The sequence below is a fragment of the Olea europaea genome, unplaced genomic scaffold (assembly GCF_002742605.1).
Source record: "Olea europaea var. sylvestris unplaced genomic scaffold, O_europaea_v1 scaffold905, whole genome shotgun sequence".
In the NCBI taxonomy this organism is placed as follows: domain Eukaryota; kingdom Viridiplantae; phylum Streptophyta; class Magnoliopsida; order Lamiales; family Oleaceae; genus Olea; species Olea europaea.
The window spans coordinates 124912-149600 of record NW_019267524.1 but is presented as its reverse complement, the minus strand read 5'-3'; the positions used below and the strand labels follow the sequence as shown (position 1 = coordinate 149600).

Genomic DNA, 24689 nt, shown 5'->3' with positions numbered 1-24689 from the left:
ACAAGTATAATATTTTCTAAATTGAAAATTAAATCAATCAAACGCATTTAATTAATAATTTTCAATAAATAAGTTCTAGACAATTCAATTGTTTAGAATTTATTTTATTTTCACACGAATTCTATGTTTGTAATCAAATGCACCCAAAAGAAGAATATGATACACTACATTATGCGGCTTCTACAAAATCTAGTATAAGAGGGGTAGAATTTTTCTAGAATCATTTTGTTTTAAAAAATTTAATAGGCGCATAAAGTTAAATTTTTATTTTGAAAGGAAATTTTTTTCTTATCAGGGTGTATTCAATTGAGATTTTTGAAAACTTTGATGGTTCTTTTTAAGTGATGACTTTTGTGGATTTCGTGGATCTTTTTTAGATTTGTATATAATTAGTGGAAGTTTTTCGTAAACTTCTATGAACTTTCATTTTAAATTTTTTATAGACTTTTGTAAAATTTGAAAGATTTTTGAAAACTTTCATTTAAAATAGAATTTACATCGATATAGTAAAATGATGTGAGATTCTCACATAGGAGGTGTTAGTTCTTACAATTTCCCTTTTCTTTCCCTTTCTTCCCATATAATAAAAAATTTTGAAAAAAAATAAAAATTTAAAACCTTAATTAAATAAAGAATAATCAAAATTATACATATATATATGATTCAATATTACTAGTATAGTATAGTTTTAAAAATAAATAAAAGTCAATATATTTAAATTTAATTATAAATCTTTCATATAAAATTTTATAATTTAATAAAAAATTAGTATTCTCACAAAAAAATGAATGAAAAAAGGAAAAAAAAAAAAGTTACAAGAATCCAATTTAATTTTTTCATAGAAAATAGAGATAAATAGTAAGAGAGAAAATGAAAGAAAAATAGAAATAAATATAATCAATAGAAAAAATTAAATTTTAATCATACATGTTCATAGAAGGTTAAAAGAAAGAAAGATTGAAAAAAATAATTTTATTTTTTTATTATTTATTTTTTGTGAAAGTCTCTCAAAATCTCGTGATTATTGAGAAACAAATTTTAAGATTTTATATGAGTACTTTTTGCTTAAAAATTTGTACTTCAGAAACTTTTATAAAAGTCTCTAGAAGTCATTAAAATTTGAATATCCCAAGACTTATAAAAACTTTTAAAATATTTTAATTGAATACACAATAATTTTTAAAGATTTTTTAAAAGTCTATAAAAGTTTCAATTAAACACACCGTGACTTTTATAGACTTCTTAAATTTTTTTTTTTTACATCAATACTTTTAGAGAGTTTCAAAAAGTCTCAATTGAATACCTATAAACTTTTTAAATCTCAAAAAGTCATTAAAAATTTCAATTGAATACACCACCTTAAATTTTGGACCCAGAAATTTTAAACCTGAGACAAATCACCTCACTTCATTTCAGGCCCATGTAAACATTAGTAGATCATTTGTTGGAAATGGTTTAGTAAATATTGAAAAGGCTTTGAGTTCAAATTTCAGTAGGAATCGCAGTTTGAAATTTACGGGACAAAATATATTCACATTCTATTTTGCAAGATAATTAACACGATATATTTATCTATCGAATATGATTTTAAATTGAATGAAATATTTGATGTCGAAATATCCATTCGAAACTTGGAAAAGTGAAGAATTTGATTTGATTGGAAATTTTGAACTCTTGTCCTACGTAGGAAATCTTAAAAACTTTTATATGATTTATGTAGTGAAAGTTTGGCAATATGGTTTGGGGTTCAAAGGGTATCACTAGTTTTTGGAAGGAGAAGATCTATATTTTATTGGATTCGTTCCTATGCCTACAAAATGCACGTCATCCATCCGTCCGTACAAACGGCTCGTGCATGGGTCAATTCTTGTGTGAGTGGGTTTCTTACATATAATTTTTGGACAAAATTTATTTAAATTTTTGGACTAAAATGTAATTAATCAGTTTCTTGGTTATTTAATTAAATTACTTATAGCGGTAATTTGAATTCCAACCATTGACTTATTTTTGAGAAATTTTCTATCTATGATAGCATGTGTATGACTGCTATCGACGTGCCTTTTTCCCTTTTTATTATTATTATTATTTTTTTAATAGCTTCTACAAATGTCTATTAACCGACTTATCATACACAGGGTTTCATTATGAAGAGAGCCGTCGTTTTGCTTTTCGAACAATCCCACTATTGGGAGAATTAAAGCAACGATATAAAATCTTTCATTTATTAGCAAACTTTGCTCATATTTTTCATTTGTATCACAATGAGTACCAAACTTTAAAAAATTCATAACTCAAGTCCAAAATGAAGGTTTCCGTCAGTTTGAATACAAAATCGTCAATTAACTCCCAAAAAAAAAAATTAATTATTTTCCCCAAATAAGGCGGGGACATTTTGGATAGAACAACACATTTTCCTTATTGAATCAAAAATTTAAAAAAACAAAAAATAAAACCAAAACCCATCCTCATCTCTTTCTTCCCTAACCCCTCACCCCCAAAACCAATACCAAAACCAAAACCACTCCATCCAATCGCCACCACCAACAACTACCCAAGCCGTTATTGTAGCAGAAAAAGAGACCCCACTAACATCGCCACCGTAACCTTCCCAAATATTTTCTACCACAAATCGACCCACAACTAATTCACCAAAAATCAACAAAAGAAGTCCCCGAAAGATATCGACATAAATCACACTAAATGTAAAATCTAGTTTGACAATATTGGATGGCAACTCATACTTGGCAACATCATATTCATCCATTTCATAAACTATTTTTAAATCAATGGCCCAAATTTTGACAACACAGACATTGTCAACAATTATTGTAAAGTTTAATTGTACAAATAGTCAGCGGCGAATCCAAGATCGAAGTCCAGCTAGGGCGGGTTGACCGTTGACTATTGACCGTCGACGATCGAACTAGGACTGGTTGACCGTTGACCATCGACGATCGTAATAGTCCGATCGTTTAATAAAATTAGTTATATAATATTAAAAGTTATACAATATATATGTAAATGAACTGAAGCATCAAAATCGTATACATATGAAAATATACTTCAATACAGCCCAAAATAGTAAAAAAATACGATACAACCTTACTCAATTACTTTGTAACTGTAAACTTCGGCAACTGTATTCTACGGGGTCTCATGATTTGAAAACGTTGCAATATTAACTCATCCTCAAATTTTTTAAAAATAGCTTTCTCCACGTAAACCACTAAATTGTCATTCAATCAGACATCTCCCATTTTGTTGCGCAAATCACTATTGATTAGATTTATACCAGAAAATACCCTTTCAATACTTGTAGTTGCCACAGGTAATATCAATGTCAAGGTGAGCAACCTATAAACCAATGGAAAATAACAGGAACTTCCAGTTTCAATCAATTTCTGAGCTACACAAAATATGCTATTGAGATTAAAGAAAGCTTCGTCCATTCTCACGAGCAAAAGAAACTTATCAAGTTGAAGTCTAAGTAATAAAAGCTTTTCACTATTGAAGTCCAAAGGATAGAATTGAGCAAGACGTAGCAATTTATTCTTATCAAAAGCTGCAAATGAATCTCCTAGCCTTAAACATGAAATGCAAGTAAAGAGCTCAGTAATTGTTTCTGGAAAACGATCATTCAACTCTTGCAAAATTGAGTCTATCGCATGACAATACAAATCAATATAAAAGCGATGAAAATAAGTCACCTACTAAGCTACACGCCTAGGTTGACCTTTCACTACTACAATATCCTCCATATTAGGCACTAAAATATGTCTATCAACACAAAACTCAATCACCCTACTCGACAAAGTATTCCAACCATTCTTTCTCAGGTTCTGCAGTGCACACTTACACAAATTCAATAACCTTATTGCATTCTGAATATCCTGATCCTTTTTCTATAAGGCTTGTGAAAGGTCGTCTGTAATTGCAAAAAATTCAAACATAAAGTGGAGACTGAACACAAACTCAAAATCTTGAATAGCATTCATCTGTCTTACGGTCGAAGATTTTTGATCTGAATGTATGCCATCTTCTAATATATTTTCAAGAACATCTATGATAGCATTAAACATATTAATGAAACGAGTAATTGTCAGTAGATGTGAGCCCTATCTAGTATCACCAGGGCGTGCCAAACTCATTTCTTGAAACTGACCACTTCCACTAGTAAGTTTCCCAATATTAAACTTCTCCAGAAGATTAGCTTAAAAACTTGTTCGAAGAGCATCTACACGCTTACATGATGCACCAACCAAATTTAAAATAATAGCAAGTCCGTCAAAGAAATCACCAAGCATACAATTCCTACGTGCGACAGATACAATTGCCAACTGAAGCTGGTGAGCAAAGCAATGAACATACATAGCATGTGGGTTCTCTCTTAAAATTAAAGCTTTCAACCCATTGAACTCACTTGACATATTACTTGCTCCATCATAGCCTTGACCTCTCAGGCTAGATATGCTCAACCCATGTGTAGAAAACATTGCATCAATGACATCCTTCAGTGATTGGGTACAAGTATTAGTGACATGGGATATACCCAAAAAACGCTCCTTCACTTGCCCACTTTTATCAACAAATCTCAAAACAACTACCATTTGTTCTTTCATAGAATTATCACGAGCCCATCAACCAAAATTGAAAACAAAGAATCACCTATCTCATTGATAATAGCCCTTGTCATCTCTACGGCACAACAATTAATCAAATCCTTTTGGATGGTTGGTGAAGTCATTTGGTTATTTCCAAGAGCATTACTAAAATAATACTTCTTTAATTTCTTTACAACGAGCTACATACCAGTTCAGTAACTTAATTAGATTTCCTCTATTAAGAGACTCTTTTGATTCATCATAACTACGAAATGACAATCCTTGCCTAAAGAGGAATCTAGTACAATCTAGCACTGCATTCAACCTGGTCCTATAACTTTGTTGTTGACTACTACTTTGGCTAGACATAACATAGGAGATACTTTGCTTTTGATTCATCAAGTTGGTACACTCCGCAAAAGCTTGATTATGAGCACTATCAAAGAGACCGACATGATCTTTCAATGTCTTTTTGTGCTTCCAATCCCTAAAGCCGGTCTTAGTAAATATATGGCCACCCCCTTGACCCCCTCTATCGGGTTTGAACAAGTAGAAATGCAAACAATACGTCGCATCCTTTTCTATACTGTATTCCAACCAATGAAATTCGGAGAACCATTCTTTTCGAAAACATCTATTATCATTTCCCATTGGTCTTCTTGGAAAATCATGTCCATATGGTTGACAAGGACCCTTCTCCAAGTATCCTATCCTAACATCATCTTTGATATTAGGATCATACGACTCGATAGGAGGGCGTATCCCTGGATCAGATACAAGATCATCTACATTAAATTGAGCCCAGGACTTCTTTGTCTTATTCAATAACTCTTGTGCTCAACTAGAATCACTGGTGGGACTAGATGCACAACTAGAAGTAGAAGAATTGGGTATGGACTTTCGTTTTGATTGAAAAAATCGTTCCATAATCTGCAAACGTCCCAATTCATTTTTCAATTACAATTGATTAAAAAAATAACCAAGTACACACTGGTTATAAAACCAACAAAGAATCAGATTAATTGACACAAGAACTAAAGAACATCATGTTTTCTGGTGGTTTTTATAATGTTCCAAGTTCCAACCCTATTCACAACTATGGGTGGTTTGATCTAATATTTCAAGAATTGAAATTGAACCATAAATTTCGATTCTTTTGTATTCAATCACTATAGAAAAATTAAAATCGAAAACGTTATGATTCCGGCCTGAAGAATAGTGAATAGATCATCATTTTTTTATGTATGGGTGTTTTATTTTTCAAATATATTAGTTTTAATTTTCTTCGAGCCTCTGCCGCTTGAAGATTAAGACAATTGATTTTATTTGGTCCTCAATTATCCTGAAATGCTAATGGAGTCATGGGACATTCACTTGGCTTTTAGCATTGGAAAATATAGTCTCTTCATAGGGATGCACACGAGTGGAGTTGAAAATAACTAAATACTTGGAAAACTTTATTGATACCAAATGCGTTAATTGAAGTCAAGCTAATTTAAGCAAGCTAGGGGGCTATTGAGCTCTCAGTTGCTAGGTCCGATTCTAGATTTCAGTTCAAATCTACAAAAATAAATATTCTTCTAAAAATTCACAATTCAATATTTCAATCAATGGCATTAGGCAGTAGCCAGTAGGCAGTTGAGAGAAACTGGGAAAGCCGAAAAAAAAAATAGAACAAAATGAAAATCCAACAAAATCCTAAAAAATAAATATTCTCCTAAAAAATTCACAATTCAATCAATGCAACTTAAGTACAGTAACAAAATTCAACAAAATCAAAATAGCCAAATCAAAATAAAACAAAACCAATAAAAGAACAAATAAAATAAAATAAAATAAAATAAAGAGGGAAAGCCGAAAAAAAAGAGTTACCACACTTACCAGTCGAAGTCGGGCCTCTCGGCAACAGGAGTAGGCGAGCCTTCAAGTTCGAGTTCCGGTCTGCAGCGATTGGCACTAGATTTTTTTGAACCAAAAAATGAAAGTGAAGAAGAAGATCCCTCCCAGTCCCAACCGGCAGCCAACAAACTGAACGAAGTCACGATTCTGAAATTGAAAGAAAGGGCAAATGAAATGGGTATTAATATGGGTCAGGGTAACGGGTTTGGACTTTGGATAAATTAATTTTACTCTTGGGCTAAATAGTAAAAGGCCCAACATTTTGTAAAAAAGCCCAAACCAACAAATAAATAAATAAATAAAAATCAAACGGGTTTGAGGGTTTCCACCTTCTTCTTCTCTAGGCGACTGTCGGCGACCCCACTGGTGACACTACTCGATGGCTCTGCAGATTCCAGCGGAGCCAGCATGCACGGCCGCACCCCCTCGTCGGGTGCTGGCTCCGCGCTTGCAAATAGTATAATTGAATCAACTAATTGGAAGTCCTTTTTTGTGAACTGGATTTTGAAAGGAATTTTTCAGAGTTGAAAACAAAAATTATTTACGCATTTTCAATTGTTTGATCTGGTTCTACCACTACTGTCACTGTCTCCTCTTCAACTCCATTGAATGGAGAATTGTGGAAAGACAAATGACTTGCAATTGAAAGTAGGAGGTCACTATTGCTGATAGATTACTAACATTGGTATCTGGGTTGCTACTTGTCGAAGCTATATATATACACAATTGAATACTGCACAAATATCACTAAAATTTGGCCTTCTCATTATTGTAATCTTGCTAAATCACGTAGATTAAATCAGACCAGTTTTCATTTTCATTAATTGTAACCACCCACTCTTTTGGAGTTTATAAGTTGTGGGTGTTGAACTTTGATGACGAAAAAGAGAATAATGAGAAATTCAAGGAGAATTGGAATAAAAAAGTAGCAGCAGAAGCCAAGAGCAAAGGGAGGAATGGGAGGAGTCGTCAAATGGAGTGGAAGATCTTTTTTTGGGGCTGCGATTCAATAATATTGACAGAGGTTTCAAAATGGCCGGGGGAATTGGACGTGTTTGGATTTGAACTTGGATTAGAGTGATGGTTGTGCTAACGTTGGGTGGGTAGTGGTGGCTGTTGACGGTGGTGATTGGATGGAGTGGTTTTGGCTTTTGGGAAGAAAGTGGTGAGGCTGGGTTGTGATTTTATTTATTGTTTTTTAAAATTTTGATTTAATAGGAGAAATGTGGTTTGTCCAAAATAACCCTGCCTTATTCGGGTAAAACAATTAATTTTATTTATTTATTTATTTTGGGAGTGAACTGACAGTTTTGGTGGTCAAATTGATGAATAACGTCATTTTGGATTTGAGCTGTGAATTTTTTAAATGTTGGATTTTCACGTTGGCACAAATAAAAGATATGGACAAAGTCTACAACTAAATGAAATATTTGGTATCGTGACTGCAATCCCCCCTCCCGCACTATTCTAAAAGGTTTGTAGAGTGTTCAAACAGTTACGAATAAGTCTATAAATAATCTACATTGATGCAAAAAATTTACATCATCTTCATTGTCAATATTCATGCTTTTAAATTCACTTTTTTCTCTAATTTCGATATTACTTTTCGAGTGTAAAAACATTGTATTGAGTTTGTTGGAACTTCTATTTATTGTTGTTCAACTTTATTTCGTACTCAATAATTGAAAATTATTACTATTCCCTGCCACTATTTAACATATAATATGTATGTGTCTGAATCCTAATTAAATTGTTGATCTCAATTATTTAATGCACGTAAATTAAAACGGGGTAGATAATAATGAATACTTCATAATCATAATCATAATCAAAGAGTATTATAATTTTTTTCTGTAAACATGTTAATGCCAGGTAAATCATCCCAATCTAGCCTAAAATTCCACAAATCATTATAATGAAAATGAAATCCCATTATTGTCATTGAATCACTAGTATACCGAAATCGCCAATGAGATCGTACCTCAATATAGGGAAAAATACATAACTACAATACATTAAAAATACGATTTCACATTTACCAAATTTATTAAATAATTTCAGAAATCAGTTATTAAATCATTAAAAACGTAATGCTAATATATAATTATCTTTCTATATAATCACTTTAAATAACATTTCTGTTTCTAATTCTCCACTTTGATTGGCCTTTCAAAATGAGAAAGTAATCTCAAATGAGAACTGGCCCCAATACTAATTTATAAATACATCAAGTTTAATTAAATCTTACTAATACCTGATTTATGGAATGTAAAGTTTCATATCTTATTTTTGAAATGTAAAATTTAAAGGTATGAATTTGCTTAATTTTCCCCACGCCATTCAACTCTCGATCTAAAATTTTCTGGTCCACTACACAATTTCTTTCTTTCCACACCATTGCTGAAACTGTGCAAGTTTATTCCAAAGAACAGTTCATTGTTTCAAATGTTGGCTTATTTTGAATATTATCTTTAAAATAAACCACCATCCAAACATGTCATTACTACATAATCTAGCAAACTCATAGCATATATAAGCAAAAATCTTCTCATAAAAACAATAAATTCAACAACATTAAACACAACAATATCCTCAGATCCACAAGATCTTCTATATACGACAACGAGTAATCGCAGAACAACCCCTAGTATAAGGATTAACAGGCCCTCTAGCTTTAAAGCAGTTATGAGTATAATAAGACCTCCCAGAGCGCGGTGGACATGGAATTCTGTTAGCCGAGAGCGCGCCATACGAAATATAGTACTTTATTCTGTGCCAAAACAAAGATCTCCTAGTACCCAAATCGTCTTCTTGTCCTTCTTCATTAAATTCTCCGAAATCGCTCTCGTAAAACGACATCCCCATTGGCCATTCAAGTGATGCATCAGTCGGAAGTTTCAAGCTGGGTTCCTCGGACTGAGATGAAACGTGCGAGTTGAGTGCGATGGAAATGAGAAGAACGAAGAAGAAAAACAAGGGTTTTGTTGAAGAGTTCATTCTTCTGGAAGTGTGAGAAAACTGAACGGTGTGTGTCGTTTTGTAGGGTGATAAGGCGAGTTAAGGGTGGTGGGGACGAAGCTCACATGCGGTGAAGAGCGTTACAGCTTGCACGCAATCAATTTTTGCTACTTTTTCTCGATAAGAGAGTAGGATCATAATTATTCCATAATTAGCTTTTAAGTTGGAGTTGCAGAAGTGGGTAAGTAGTGTTATTGAGGGGGACACAATGTTTTGGAAAATTGCAATCGAGGTGTCTGATTTTATATGTTTTGGGTGAATGAGTTCTCCACCTTTATAATTTGAAGTTTTATCCTCACTTTGAAACTTTTAGCCAACTCGGTCATTACAGACGGATTAGGTCCAATACGACCACAACAAATATATAAATTTCACATGTAGGTGAATGTATAAATACTCAAATTTTCAATTAAAACAATAAAAAAGCAAGTGATATAAGCAAAAAAAAAAAGAAAAAAAAAAGAAACTATCATAGTTCGCAATATTTTCCTTCCAGTTACTCACTATTTTCCACTATTGATCCCTTCTAGCTGTCGCCACCCCAAACCACCACGGCACCACCGTATCAGAATGAACTTTTTGTACTGCTCAAGTCACACTGCTGGTTTATTTTATTTTTATTTTTTTATTCAATTGTTTTAATTAAAATAAAAATATGTACTTTACACTATAAAAATTGTAAACATGTAAGATTCATCCTGTCACAAGGACTAGTATGCTACAAATATAAAAAAAGTTGAGGATGTGAATGACAAGAATAAAAGGTTGATGACTCACTACCAAAAATGCAAAAATTAAGAACTATTGCATATTTCCCTCTAGCATTAATCCAGCATAAAATCAAAATAATATTTCTTCAACTAAAATTAACGTGGCATTTTGTGTTTGCAAATAATTTCTTTTTATAAATATAGTGATTTTAAGTAATTCAGTACATAACTTGGAACTTGATCAATCAACGGACACAAACTTTCCATTCTTTAAGTTTGGCAATTTCATTTTTGAATAAAAATAAACTTAATAAAAAAGGTTTAGTCCAAACTAGACCAAACACGATCGACCCACTTTTAGAACTAGCTAGTGGAACGGTAAAGCCATTGAGAATTGCCCAAATTGGTAACCAATTGGAGCCGATTTACATTGATCAAGATCGATTCACCCATTTTAACACTTTTGAGACTCAATGTAAAGTTGTTCAAATTAAGAAAATAAAGCAAATATCTAAAGAAGGAAATGCTTATTTAGGATGCCTTTATTTATCATATTAGAGTTATAGATAGAAGCACTCAAGGTGAATGCCTTGTTTCACATAAAAAGTAAATATTTACTCGAATTATTTTCTCTTGTGGTTAGCCCCATAATTCACCTTACAAACTCAAAAGGCTTAGTTAATTACAATGTCGTACTTGGAGGCGTACTTGAATTATCCGATCTAGAGTTGATCATGTTTAAAATCATCTCGCTTGAAAAGGTGAACATTTTAGCTATAGATTTTTAAATTTGCGGACATCGTTTATCGCAATAATAAAACTTCATTAGCACACCATTCATCCAGTTACTCAATTTGAATAAGACGCTTTGGTAATGTATCAATAAAAATTCGTGACGAGATTAATACTTATACCCCTTGGATTGTACAAAATAATAATAATAATAAAAATAATTCATCCTTTAGAATGCCATATATCTTTTTCTTAAGACATCCATAATTTTAAAAAATATATTATCTTTTCATAAATAGCATAATTAATTGGCATGGAGCACTCAAGGATTTGTATAAAAATGAAAACGAAGTTTTTGTTTGAATATTCTTCTGAGAATTCATTTGAAATCTTTTTGCGGGCAACGTGAACTGCCACATATGTATTCTGCAGCAGGAACAGATTAAAAAATTACACGCCCAGTGGGACTCGAACCCACAATCGCCTGATTAGAAGTCAGACGCCTTATCCATTAGGCCATGGGCGCTTTATTGGCTGCTTTGTATTATTATAATTATTATATCTGTTGATTCACACATTGATAAGATTTTCGCCCCAAAAAATGCTGAATTGAGATACAATGCAAACGTTGAAGGACATTCATTCACTTTAATAGAATGAATTGTGCCTTGAAAGATCTCTTATTCTTAATTGTCAACTTGAGACTAAGAATGACAATTTGGTTTGTTGGTTCGGTCCGAATTGGCCTGAGTCGAGGCTTGGGCTGAGCCCCATTTTGGGGCGCTGAACCGAGCTCAAGCCAGTCCTTGTGGATCGTTGGGCCGTCTTGTAAATATTTAAAAAATGGGCAGCTTTGTGCTGCCTATATGTTATATAAAAAAATAAAAAAATCGAACCAATTCGGCTTGGTTAGGCTCGAGTCTTGATTTTTTGGTCAAGCTTTTGCTTGGCTCTGCTCAAGTAAAAAAAAGCTTGACTTAATTTTACTCGACTATTCGACTAGTTGATATCCCTACTCGAGACTCAATCTAATTTTCCTCCCAGTTCCACCATACAACCTTAGACTGTAGATGAATTGATTTCATTAAAAACTATATATTTATATATTAATTGAGTCCGACACGGCCTAATTATAGGAAATGGTTGCCACAAGGTATGACTAGTATGTCTAAGTTAAGCAATTGACACAGTCAGATTGTCTCTTAAGCAAATCAACCCAATTTGACATGTCTACTCTCTTCATGCAGTAATTGTGCTCATATATTATTTATAGTATTCAATGTCTCGAAGCTTTGTTCCCTCCAAGAATTATGAAACACAATAAATAAAACTTGCAACTAGATTATTGCTAAGATTTTCCACAAAAAAACATGCTCAATCGGGAAAAAATGCAAATGATTCACAAAATCGAATGAACTGTGTTTTTAAAGCCGCCTTCACTTTTATTTCCAATCCCAGTATTGGCCCATCTGCTATTTCCTCCCAATCCCACCACACAACCTTTGATGGTGGGAAAGAATTAAGGATGTAAATGAGTCGAGTATAGTCAAAGCTCGTGGTTTGGACATGGCTCAAGTAAAAAATGATTCGAGCTTTCTTTGCCCGAACTGAGCCCTCAGTTGAAAAATTTAGGCTTGGCTCAATATGACTTGAGTCTCATCGAGCTGAGCCAACTCGTTATTTTTTTATTTTTTTTAAAGGCAATTACTGAGCATACAATAATACAGGTAGCTAAAGCTGCTTTGAAACTATGCTGTAAACACGGGCCAAAATGGCTAGTGACATGGTGGCTTGTCACGGGTTGACCTATGTGGCTCGAGCTCAGGCTCGGGTTGATGCTCAAACATGAGGTTCGGCTCGATTTCTCTGAGCCATGAGCCGGGCCGCTTGAGCTTTTCCCCAGTCGAGCCATGGGCCGTTCAAGCCGACGAACCAAATTGACATATCTAGAAGGAATTGTTTTTCGGTTAAACAATATATATATATTCATTTATATTTTATTTTAAGTATTTGTAATGTTATAATATTCTTCAGTTAAAATTTGACTTATAAATTATTACAGGAATGGAATTCATAAGCTAAGGACTTAAATGTTACAAAATTAAAAGTTTAAGGACTCAACTGTCGAAAAACATAAGTTAAAGACTCAATTGCTAATTACATATACGTCCAGGGACCCTTTTCAAATTCTACTAAATTAAAACAAGGTATTAAGCAAATCCAACTATCCATGTCAGAGTAATATTTAGTAGTGACTTAATCAATTTTTATTTTTATTTTTTTAATCAATGTTCGTGTAATGATCGTGTGTCTAGTAGTTATATAGAATTGAAGTAATTGCATCCATATACAGTGGTGAATCCAGGACTTCGACTCGGATAGGGCGGTCGTTGATTGTTGGCTGTTGTCTGTTGATAATTAACGACCGTATAACGATATCGTTTATTAATATTAAATTAAATAATATTAAAAATTCTTCGATCTATATGTAAATATACTAAAACGTAAAAATCGTATATTTATATCATATTATGTTTTCATACAATCCGAAATAATATAAATTACATGATACATAAGACTTCTTTGTGATATCAATACTTAACAAATCGTTTGCTTAGCTAAAAGTAATTGAGAGATTAGATACACCACTACAAAAACTAGATTAAAATTCAGTTGAAAAAATCATTCCATAATTAGTATGAGAATTGAACGTTAATCAAAGATTACGAACGTTAATCAAAGATTAAACGTAATTAAAAGTAATTTTAAAATATAATTAAAGTTTCAATTTTCAATTCTCAACACCAATTCATCACAAATTATAAATTCCCTAATTTCTCATTTTTAATTTTCATGAATCACATATTCACATTTCACGATACTCAAATTAATTTTTTATATCACAATTCACAATAGACAAATTCTCAAATAACATATAAATTAAAATTCAATACTCATAAGTCATATCTTATAAATTATTAAAGCATAAAATATTTAAAAAGAAAAAAACCAAAAAAAAAAAACATTTTGTAAAGTCTTAACATATATTATTTTGTTAAATTTAGATTCAAAATTCAACCATTACTATAATGGTTAAACTTCCAATCATCCTAATTCTAGAAGTAATAGGTTTAAATCCTTTCCTTAGGAAATTAATTTTGGTAAATATTGTAAAAATAAAAATTTTACACCATGAAATGGAGGAGAAGGAATCGAACCCAAGATTCACAATATATAAAAAAAGGCTCTAACCAACTAAGTAGAAGAGAAGTTTGAAAATAAAGTAAACTATCAATTATATAACCTAAAATTTTTATCTATTAACAAAAAAAAAAAATTCTCCCCGACGAATCCAGCTAAGATGGCCGCCCTAGCTAGCCACATACTAAATCCGCCCCTGTCCATATAAATGACATCGTTTGATCAATATATGTGATGTTTTATTGTATAAAATTGAAATATCTTTTTTACACTATACATGCTTAATTATTTAATTCATCGGACTTCTAAGATTGGAAGAGATCATATAATTCTCACATAGGACTTATGATTTTGTAAAGTGGGGCCTGTTTGAAGCAAGCGAGGAATCAACAATAGGGGCTTTAGCAGTTGCGAGGAAACTTCCTACTAAATAATGGGAAGTGGGCCACTTGGCTCTGTAAATTTAGCATAAGCAAGAGCAACATGATGCTCTAAGGTATTAGCCACATGATGGAAGATTCAAATACAGGTCAGACTGCTCAATAGAGAATAGATCAAGAAACTTACCAAGCATGAAAAAGAAAATTTTTTACCATTCGAGCAATTTTTATAAGTATTGTGGTGGATGATCTCATTCACGAGTGTGGATAACTTTCAATTGCTCATGACCTCGGTTGTATCTGAAAGAGAAATATGATGGTACTAGTAAGATTAGACTCAAAGAGCTAACTATTAAGTTTAACGCTTATAATAAATCTCCTGATCATAGCATCATACAGTATTTAAAAACTATCTAACATGATCAGAGAGCTGAAGTCATCTGGTCACATAGTCTCTGATGAGCAGCATGTTCAGGCTTTAATCCGTCTCCTTCTTGTTAACTAAAAACATTTAAAAGTTAATTGGATTTACAATGATAGCATCAAAACTTTTGCTGATGATCCTTCCATTTTGAATTAGAGGATGAGAGAATTGGTGTATTTAAATCTTTAGGATATGATTTTGTGGTTGAGTCTAGTTCCGACAAAATTTTGGCTTTTAATGTATGAACAATTGGAACAAGGGGAAAAGGGAACGAGAGAATATTGGACATAGACCTTAAAGTAACAAGCCCAAACGTGATAAAAAGGGAAAAAATGATTAAAAAGAAGAAAGACGAGTGAGCCAAAATGCTACAACTGTCAATTGTTGAATCACTTTCTTGGGATTGCCTTGAGACAAAGAAGGAAACTCTTATAAATATTTCTTTTAGTATTGTTCATATTACTAGCACTTTTTTGTTTATTGAATATTATTTTCTGTACATCATAGACTCAGAAGTTACGGACCATGGAATCATGGATCGAGAAGCTTTGTGGAGTTCCTTCGATTTTCAATTAGTGGAAATGTAGGTGGAGCCAAGGTGAAAGGTACTGGTACATTCAATTTACATTTACATGTAGATTGAACTATTCTCCTTTATGATATCCTATTTGCACTAGGGGTACGTCAGATATTAATTTAAGTTGTTTTTCGTTTGAAATTATGTTTGAGTTCGAACTTCTGTGGTTGAAATAAGGGATGATCAATATGTCTGAGCCGAGTTATTGACATCATGACATGTCAAATTGTTCTTTGAGTAGATCAACACAATTTGACTTGTCTATTCTCTTCATGCATCTTAATTGTGTTAACGATTATTTGAAACTGAAAAACTATTAAGTTGTGTCTAGTTAATGAATAATGAGACATCTATTTTGTATCGCAATTATATTTTCTTTTAGGCAACTATATACGTTAGAAACAACTCGACTCATCTTAACATCTCTATCACCTTGTTGCATATTCAGTTCCCCAATTGTTTGTTTGTTACCACCCATCACTTTACTAATAGAGAGTCAATTATTATACGAGTGCATAAACATTTCCTTCATAATTCGTTTGGGAAGTGTTTATAAGTAGTTTAGTTTAAAGATAGATTGAAATTAGTGAAAAACAAGTAGACATTAGAGGCGGTCCTGAGGGCGTTCGAGTTAAGCGACCGCACAGGGCCTCAGGATTATAAGGGCACCAATTATTTATTTATTTATTTATTTTTTTGAATAAGTCTATATATATGTAGAAGTACATATTTATAATGGTACATATTTTTTTTATTAATTTTAAGATTTAAAATTTTTATTATTATACAAAATTAAAGGGCACAATACTTATGAAAAAAGAGTGAAAAAAAAAATTATATTATGTTAATATTTGTTTAATTTAACATATTATTGAAAATTAATGTTTAATTTAACATATATTGAAAAAAAATATTTTTATAATCCTAAACTATTTTGCTTTCAAAAGATATTATAAACTATCTGTTTTACTAGTTCTAATATCAAATGTCCAATTAGCTTCGTTAATCAATTACCAACCTAAAAAGAAAATTAAGTAGCCCAAAATTCAAATGATTACAATGGAGAGTAAAAAACTAATACTAAATTCATTTTTATAAGTTCTCTCATTCTCATCCTTTGACCCACAAAGAATAGTCAAATAAAGAAGAGAAGAAACTTTATTGTCAATATTTATTACTTGCTCTATAATAGTATAATCTATTTATTGGAGCCGGTTGTCCACTTGTGAATTGCTATATCATAATTTTTTATTTTTTTTGGGTTCTAGAAGGGTAAGTTTTTGTTGGTTAACTAATAGTTGATTATATTCAAAATTTTGCAAATTTTTTTACCAGAAGAAACAAAAATAGCTTTTGATATATTGATTTATTTGAGAATATTGGATTGCTTTTCGAATATATTTATCGCTTATAGACTACTATTAAAAATTATTGTTATTGTTGCATTTGTTGAACAATATTCTTCAAAACTAATGTTATTAAATCTTATTTACGATCAACCATGTTACAAGAACGAGTCCACTTGTGAATTGCTATTTCATGATTTTATTTTATTTTTATTCTAGAAGGGTAAGTTTTTGTTGGGTGATTTTTGCGATTTTTTTTACCAAAAGAAACAAAATTAGCTTTTGATATATTGACTTATTTGACAAGATTGGATTGCTTTTTGAATATATTTATTACTTACATAATACTATTGACAATTATTGTTATTGTTGCATTTGTCGAAAAATATTCTTCAAAACTAAAGCTATAAAAATCTTATTTGCAATCAATCATGTTACAAGATTGATTGAATATGCTAGTTTTGATATTTATTAAAAAAGATTTGTTAAAACATATTGATTATGAAAGTTTAATTAGTGAGTTTGTTTCTAAAAATGCTAGAACAAATATTTTTACATGATTTGTTGTATTTCAAGATTTACATGTGGTACTGGCTATTTTTGATTTCAAAGTTTGCTCATGTGAAATTGTACCAAGAGATTAATAGTTTGGATGGTTCTCTGTTGATGACATATGAATTTTGATGAAGTTCGGAGAATGATTTTAAGCTTTATTTATATTTTTTTATTCACAATATGTAAAAATAAACAAAATATTAGTGTCATATTTTTGTCATGAAATGATGTTATTGAATTAGTTTTTTATAATATATTTTTTATTACATGAGAGGGGCACCATTTTAAAATGTCGCACGGCGCATCTAAAATTCTAGAGCCGGCCCTGGTAGACATCATTAAAAAAATTCACGAAATTTATAATAAAAAAGTGATTTCATTGTTTACAGTGAGTTTATGAACATTAGACAAAGAAGACTCAACGTGACGGTCACATTGCAATCCGGCATAACATTACCCAAATTCAAAACTAAAAAATAAGATTTATGGTACCCTACTTTCTGAAATAGGAGTTGTTATCCTTCTGACAAATTTCATGTGATTGTGGGGTGTATTTTTTTTCTTATTTTTTAATTTAATAATTTTTCAAGGCTCAATTTTTTTCGCATGAGACTTCATTTATGGCTACTCAAAATTATCTTCTCAACTCCAAACATACCAAAGCTAAAGTGTGCTTTTTTTGAACTTTAAATAGATGCATTCCAATGCGTTTCGTTCCTTTACTATATTTGTGCAGTAATATATATTTTGTGTTGTTATAACTCGTCCTCACGATATAATTACCATTTAAAACGTACATAGACAACCCACTTGTCTTAATTTATGTAAAAATGTGGCAGCTATATAAGATATTTGATTTGTCTGACATAAATATAAAACTAGTTTGACTTGTCAAAATAAAAAATAGTAATTCGTACTGGATGTGTTGGTGAATGATGGATCTTTTATCACAAGTCTTCACACGATATTGAATTAAATATGTTGACGTCAAAAAATGACTCGCTCACTTGTTGTCAACTTAATTGATGATTTAGAAGAAATAGTTTGAGCTGAAATAGGTAAATTATGCTGACATATAAACAAAATCTGCTAAAACAATAAGAAAAGAGTAATTTGTATCGAATGGAGAGAGTTTGAAAGTGAGTTTCGTATACTTGTTGGGTCCCGTCCCTATGGGGGACCATTATAGTCCCATTTATAGCAAGAAATAGGCAAATTCGAATGCTTTACATCATATCAGCTACAGTGTTGATCTTAACGTGTGTGTCGTTGATTTAATTTTGATTGCTTGTTGAGCTCGGCTCCCACGTGTCATGATGGAGTAGAGGTGGGAAATAATCATTACAAAATAGTGATTGTCACAATTTGAGGTGCCCCATGATATTTGCCATGTGTCCTCAAGTGATTGGGTTGGATAAAGGTATGATGTTAGCCTTGGAGTGAGGGAGATCAGGTTGTAATAATGATGTTCCCCAAATGACCGTGATGTTTTCCTCCTTTTGAAGATAAGTCAAGTTGAACTGAAAGTTGTTCCGAGCTGATCAGAACTAAACTGGGATTTCTGCTCTATCATGATAACCATTTCATGATATTTAAACTCAACTTAAATCGGTTTAATTACTTTAATAAGCTAGTAAATCGATGGAGGTCAAAAAATATCCCCCACGGTCCAAAATTTATAACAAATAAATTTTTGGACCTTTATCAAATAGCATGGAAAGAGGGTGACTACAAAAACCTTTTTCTCCTTCCCACGATAGCTTTTGGGGAAAGTTTCCCCATAAATGCATCAATAACTGTCATTTTTCTTCCAGCTTTTTCATTAATGGTACGGACTGGATTGCTTTGAAATTTTTCCTCTTTAAATACACCTTTTGTCCCTCCATTTCCATCTTATTTCTATGTCCTTAACTTTTTCTCTCTCAACATTTTTTAGCCCTTTTCACCTGTTTCTTTTTTTCCAAACCTAAATTTTCAAAATGAGTTCTGACAAGTGTAGACTTTAGTCCTGGGTGAACAACTAAGAGTCTGTTCCCCTAGCGAATCCTTACCTAGGGATGACAATTCGGCTCGTCGACTTAGGCCGCCCATGACTTGACTTGAAAACAAAAAAACCAGAAAGGCCCCACTTGGAGGCAGCAAAATCCTTTTAAAAGGCAGTCGTAGTTGGCTGCCTTAAAAGGCAGCAAAATGCTGCTTTTTAAGGCAACTTATTAATATAAAAAAAAGAGCAAAGATATAAGCAAGCCTGCCCGGTTGCCGAAAGCTCGGATTGAACCTAATTTTTTTAGCCGAGCTTAGGCTCGGAGAAAAGCTCATACATTTTACTTGAGCTGAGCTCGAGTTTCTACTTGCGAGTCGGCTCGACTCGACTCGTTGACATCCTTATCTTTACTTGAGCCCAGCTCTAAAGAAATAGAGGTGTCTTTTCCAATCTCGTTGGCTACCTTCTTATGTGTGGGGGGGGGGGGGGGGGGAGGCTTCCTGACCTGTCACTAGGAGGGGTACTCCTTACAGATCTGAGACTACGGCAGTTCATCCAGAGGTGAACATAGAGATATGAGCATCGAGGAGGTAGTTGTTGATGGAGGTAGTGAGGTCGGATTATAGGTTAATTGAGAATTTTGGGGTATCGCATCTTATGTAACAGTGAGGAACTTGAAGCAATGGTGAAGGACCTACCATATTCCTGGCTCAGTAGCGTTTCTCACTCTCTTACCTAACCAACAGGCTTACGACTCTTTGATGGATGGGGTTATCCTTAACCTTTCTTTGCTGTCTTCTAGCCTAAGTTACCATTTTTCCCTACCATCCATAAATTTTCGCATGCTTGGCGTATTGTACCTGCTCAACTCCGTCTCAATGGTTGGAGGGCTTTCTTTAGTTGTATGTTGCTATGAAATAGTTTAGGTTCCCTGAGCTGACTATTGAGGAGTTCAATGCCTTGCATAACTTCAAAGAGGATGGAAAAGATTCGGGTTGGTACTATCCCAGCATGTATCCAAACCAGAGAGGTCTAGTGGTTTGGATAGCACTTCTACTACTAAGAAGTGGAATGAAGAGTTTTTTTTCATCCATGGTGATTGGCAGCTCCACTCATCTGAAGTGGAAAGGGATGTAGTGGTTCACATTTGTTACCTAAAAATGAGTAAGTTGGATTTTTTACCTTATTTTTGTGATAAAAGGGGTGGTTTTGATTGCTTATATACCAACAACATGCCATCGAGCCACCATTACTCCTAACCTGAGAGTAAGTTGAACTTTATTAGAGCTCTTACTCACCAGTGGAGGTCCTGCACTATCTTGATTAATGATTACAACCTCTTTTGAGCAGGTCTTTTTGCGATCGACATTCCCTCTACCCTAGGTAAGAGTTGAATTTTGTTGAAATTTCAGCCTTTATGTATTTCAACAAATCTACGTTTCTGTCTTTCAAAGTCAAATGTTGAGATAAGGTCTTTTAGTGCGATGTGCCAAAGTTATAATCCCCAAGAGGGTAGAAGAAGAGGCCGAACACTCAAGCAGAAGCTCGTTTAGCTTGTCATTCCATGGTGAGCTCATACGAAGGTAAGCTTCCACAAACTCAGTAACCTTTATCTTCTCCAGCTGGGTTGAGCATATTCGCCCAATTCTTTTCTAGTCCCTTGTGATTTTTCCTCTAATTTGTTCTCCAACTACTTCTCCAGCTGCCTCTTATCCAGACTTTCCAATGCCAAACTTAGATGGTTTGGTTGGTACTTGTTTTAAGGCTTTGTTCAATTTTTACAAAGCTCCTTCACCTGCTAGGGCTTTCACATCAACTTTTCCTCCACCACTTTGAAACTTAATTCGTTTTATTACTAGGAATTGGAATGATCGTTGCTAGAGATATTTGGCTCAAATGAGTGCAAGGAAGTCCTTCATTATTGCTAGTATCCATGCTCAAAGGTCAATACTTTATTTATTGGTGGTTTCAGATAAGGTGGAACTTTCTTCTTTCGTGCTTTCTTGATTATTGAATGATATTCTAAGCTTATTTTCTTCTACGTCCTATTATAGGTAAAGGCTGAGGTAGAGGCCATTGAAAATATAAGGGAAGAAGCTACTAAAGTGAACCAATTTAAGAAGGAAAAGGCTCGTTTGGAAGAGGTTGAAGTGAAGTGGAATGAGGAGAGGTCTGCTCTGACTACATTATTGGAAGGTGAGGCTGCTGCTAGGTCCTAGTTAGAGTAGAAGGTGGAAGAAGTCACGGTAAAGGAGGGCCGCCTCAAAAAGGAGTTGGAGCAAACATATTAGAAAAATGGCTGAAGAGGTGAAGAAAATCAAAATGGAGAAACATTGAGTGATCTAACAGCTAGGATGACTTTAGCTATGGATGGATGGAAGGCTTTCCCTAAGGGTTAAGCTTATAATCAAGAGGTATATATGGTAGCCATCCATTAGCTAATTAGTTTTATGGAGACGAAAGTTCCAGACTTGGACATCATCTTTCTTTGTGAAGCTTTATCTCGTTCGGAGGCAATTCTGGTTGACATGACTGGGCTGGCTCCCGGGGCTCAAGAAGATGATGAAGTTGCTTCAGAGTAGCGCAACCTTCAGCTATTTAGAGGGTTTAGATCCCTTTACAATCTTTACCTTATTTTAGCATCTTCTTTTTGAGGAAAAAACACTTTTATAACATTTTTGAAGTTTTTGTATGATTTTGATGCTTCGATGTTGTTCAAGGAATTATTTAAGTTTTTGTTATAAAAGGTAGTTTGGCTGAGTACACAAATTGTTTATGACTGAAGTTATTATCTCTTACTATGGATTTTCAATTGAATGTTTTGACTGAGGCAAACTTAGCTCGGATCGAACTGGATGGCTCATTTTATATTTTCTCAAAATTTTGTCTAAGTGTCATTACACTTAGCCCAGGTTGCTGAGAATCAGACTTTTGAAATTTCATGATGGAAATTGGGCTAACGGTTATAGTTGAGGCATGCTATAGCTGAGTCGCAGAGCTCATCCAGAATTTTCATGAAATTTTGTCAAAGTGTTGTAGCATTTACAACTTTAGCTCGTGCTGCTGAGTAGTTGGCTTTGGAATTTTGTGTTAGAAATTGGGCTAAGTATTGTAGCTGAGACAAGCTTTAGCTGAGCTGAAGACCTCATTCGAAATCTCCACGAAAGTTTGCCTAAGAGTTGTAGCACGTACAACCTTAGTTCATGCTACAGAGGAGCAGGGTTTGAAATTTTGTGTTGGAAATTGGGCTAAGTGTTTCAGTTGGGGTAAGCTTTTGTTGAGCTAAAGAGCTCATCTAGAATTTCCATGAAATTTTGTTTAAGTGTCGTGCGAGATTGAGGTGACTATCATAAAGATCATTTTATTCAAATTTTTTATACAATGAGGTACAATCCATCAACTACTGATAATATTTTGAGGTGTTCTACTTTCCATTGGTGCAAGAAGTGCATCATTGTATGTCTTTGAGTTTATCGGATCCTCTAGATAGGATTTTAGTGATTTTGTGTGGCCCTTTCCATTTAAGTTCTAGGTATCCTATGTTGAGCTCTTGTGTTGTTAAATTGATTTTAGTGATTTTGTGTGGCCCCTTCTAGTTAAGTTCTAGGGATCCTATGTTGAGCTCTTGTGTTGTTAAATTGTTTTCCATTATCTGAAATCTGTAAATAATTGATTTCTAAATGACGTCCATAGTTTTGTGCTCGGTTATCTTTGCAAGAGGTTTAACCACAGCCCATTTTGTAAAGTAGTTAATGGCGACGATAGCAAACTTAGTTCCACCTCGTCTAGTAGGCATGGGTCCAATAAAGTCTAACCCCAATTTCGAGAACAGCTAAGGGCTGGTTATAGTTGTAAGCTTCTCCGGAGGAGCTTGGACAATGGGTACAAATCATTATCTTGTGAGCTAAGGACTGTCTTCCTGTGTGATTTTTGCAAATTCCTTCATGAATTTCTTGTAAAGTGTATAAGGCCTTTTTTTTTCATTTAGGCACCTCAATAATGGGATCGCATATCCCCTTTTGTAGAGAACACCATCTAAGAGCGTATATTAGGCTAACCTTATCCTCAATTTTTTGGCTAGGTCAGCGAGGCTTTCTCCAATTCTTAGGAATTGTAGAATCTCATCCATCTAAGAAGGCTTGGGGTCTATAGCCATCAACATCACAACATTTTCCTCAATAGCAGGCTATCCAATTCTTCCAAAGGGACGTTCTCTAGTTCATTTACACTTTTGCTAGTTGTAAGCCTGGTTAGTGCATCAATATAACTGTTTTGGAATCGAGATATTTGTTTTACCTCTATCATCTTAAAGTTTCTTAATTTTCTTTAGGCAACTTTCAGATAGCTATTCATTATGTCTTCTTAGTTCTCGAAGACCTCTTTGATTTGGTTTATTATAAAATGGAAGGCAATGCGCACCTCAACCTTGATATTTTTAATTCTTTGTCCATTTTAAGGCCATCTATTAATGCTTTACACTCTGCCTTGTTGTTAGAAGCCTTGAAGTTGAGGTTCAATGCTTGATAATAGTGGCAATCTGGACTAATCAAGACTACTTCGGCACTTGCTCAGACCTTAGTTGAAGACCTATCAACAAACAACTCCCAAGGTCTATCTTTGTATAAATCTTTTTGGGGATTAGAGTTGAATTTAGCTACAAAGTTGGCAAAGCCTGTCCTTCTTTAGCTGTTCGTGGCTTGTAAGATATATTGCATTGGTCAAGCTCGATAGCCTATTTTACCAAGCGTCCCGAGATCTAGTTTTTGCAGTACTGGGGGTTAGAGAATAGTTGGTTAAGGCTTGTATGGGATGTTTTAGAAAGTAGGGTCATAGCTTTCTTGCTAAATTAACTAGTTCTTAAGTGAGCTTTTCTATAGGAGAATAACGTAGTTCAGCATCGTGAAATGCCTTGCTGATGTAATAGACTGGGTATTGGAACCCCCATTCTTTCCTGATGAGTATATTGCTCATGGTGTACTAAGATACGGCTAGGTATAGTGACCGCTTTTCATTAGCCTTAGGCTTTGAAAGGAGATGTGGTTGAGATCATCATATTTCTACTTTTCGAAGGCTTTGTGACATTCTTTAATTCATTCAAACTTCTTTCCTTCCCCAAGTGTGTCAAAAAAAAGGATCACACCTGTCAGTAGATAAGTAGACAAATCTACTCAATGCTGCAATTTGGCCTTTGAGACTTTGTATTCCCTTAGGTTGAATTGGAGCCGTCATTTCGAGGACAATGCGATTTTATTCTGTATTGGC

General features: G+C 33.5%; 1 protein-coding gene, 1 long non-coding RNA gene and 1 other non-coding gene across 8 annotated transcripts; 1 reads left to right on the top strand and 2 right to left on the bottom strand.

Moving 5' to 3' along the window:
- Nucleotides 1-3242: 3242 nt before the first annotated feature.
- LOC111392227 lies at nucleotides 3243-4607 on the bottom strand. Its single transcript, XM_023017515.1, has 2 exons — nucleotides 4247-4607; nucleotides 3243-3658 (listed from the first exon to the last, which is right to left on the bottom strand). The coding sequence occupies exons 1-2, from the start codon at nucleotides 4605-4607 to the stop codon at nucleotides 3243-3245; spliced, it is 777 nt and encodes a 258-aa protein (XP_022873283.1).
- A 6806-nt stretch (nucleotides 4608-11413) lies between these two features.
- On the bottom strand, nucleotides 11414-11486 carry TRNAR-UCU. Its single transcript has one exon. It is a non-coding gene; the product is annotated as a tRNA-Arg (tRNA).
- An 8418-nt stretch (nucleotides 11487-19904) lies between these two features.
- LOC111392228 lies at nucleotides 19905-22211 on the top strand. Of its 6 annotated transcripts, XR_002702233.1 has the most exons (4): nucleotides 19905-20693; nucleotides 20778-20810; nucleotides 20908-21010; nucleotides 21130-22211. It is a non-coding gene; the product is annotated as an uncharacterized LOC111392228 (long non-coding RNA). The 6 variants fall into 6 exon arrangements; XR_002702230.1 differs by having other exon boundaries at nucleotides 20908-22211; XR_002702231.1 differs by having other exon boundaries at nucleotides 20778-21010.
- The last annotated feature ends 2478 nt before the right edge of the window (nucleotides 22212-24689 follow it).

Bases quoted from the DNA above. Each gene is read 5' to 3' on its own strand.
- LOC111392227 (XM_023017515.1), bottom strand. From the start codon at position 4,607: ATGGTAGTTGTTTTGAGATTTGTTGATAAAAGTGGGCAAGTGAAGGAG. The intron at 3,659-4,246 runs GTAAGCGTGTAG...GTCATGCGATAG, and splicing joins AAATTTGGTTGGTGCATCAT to ACTCAATTTTGCAAGAGTTG.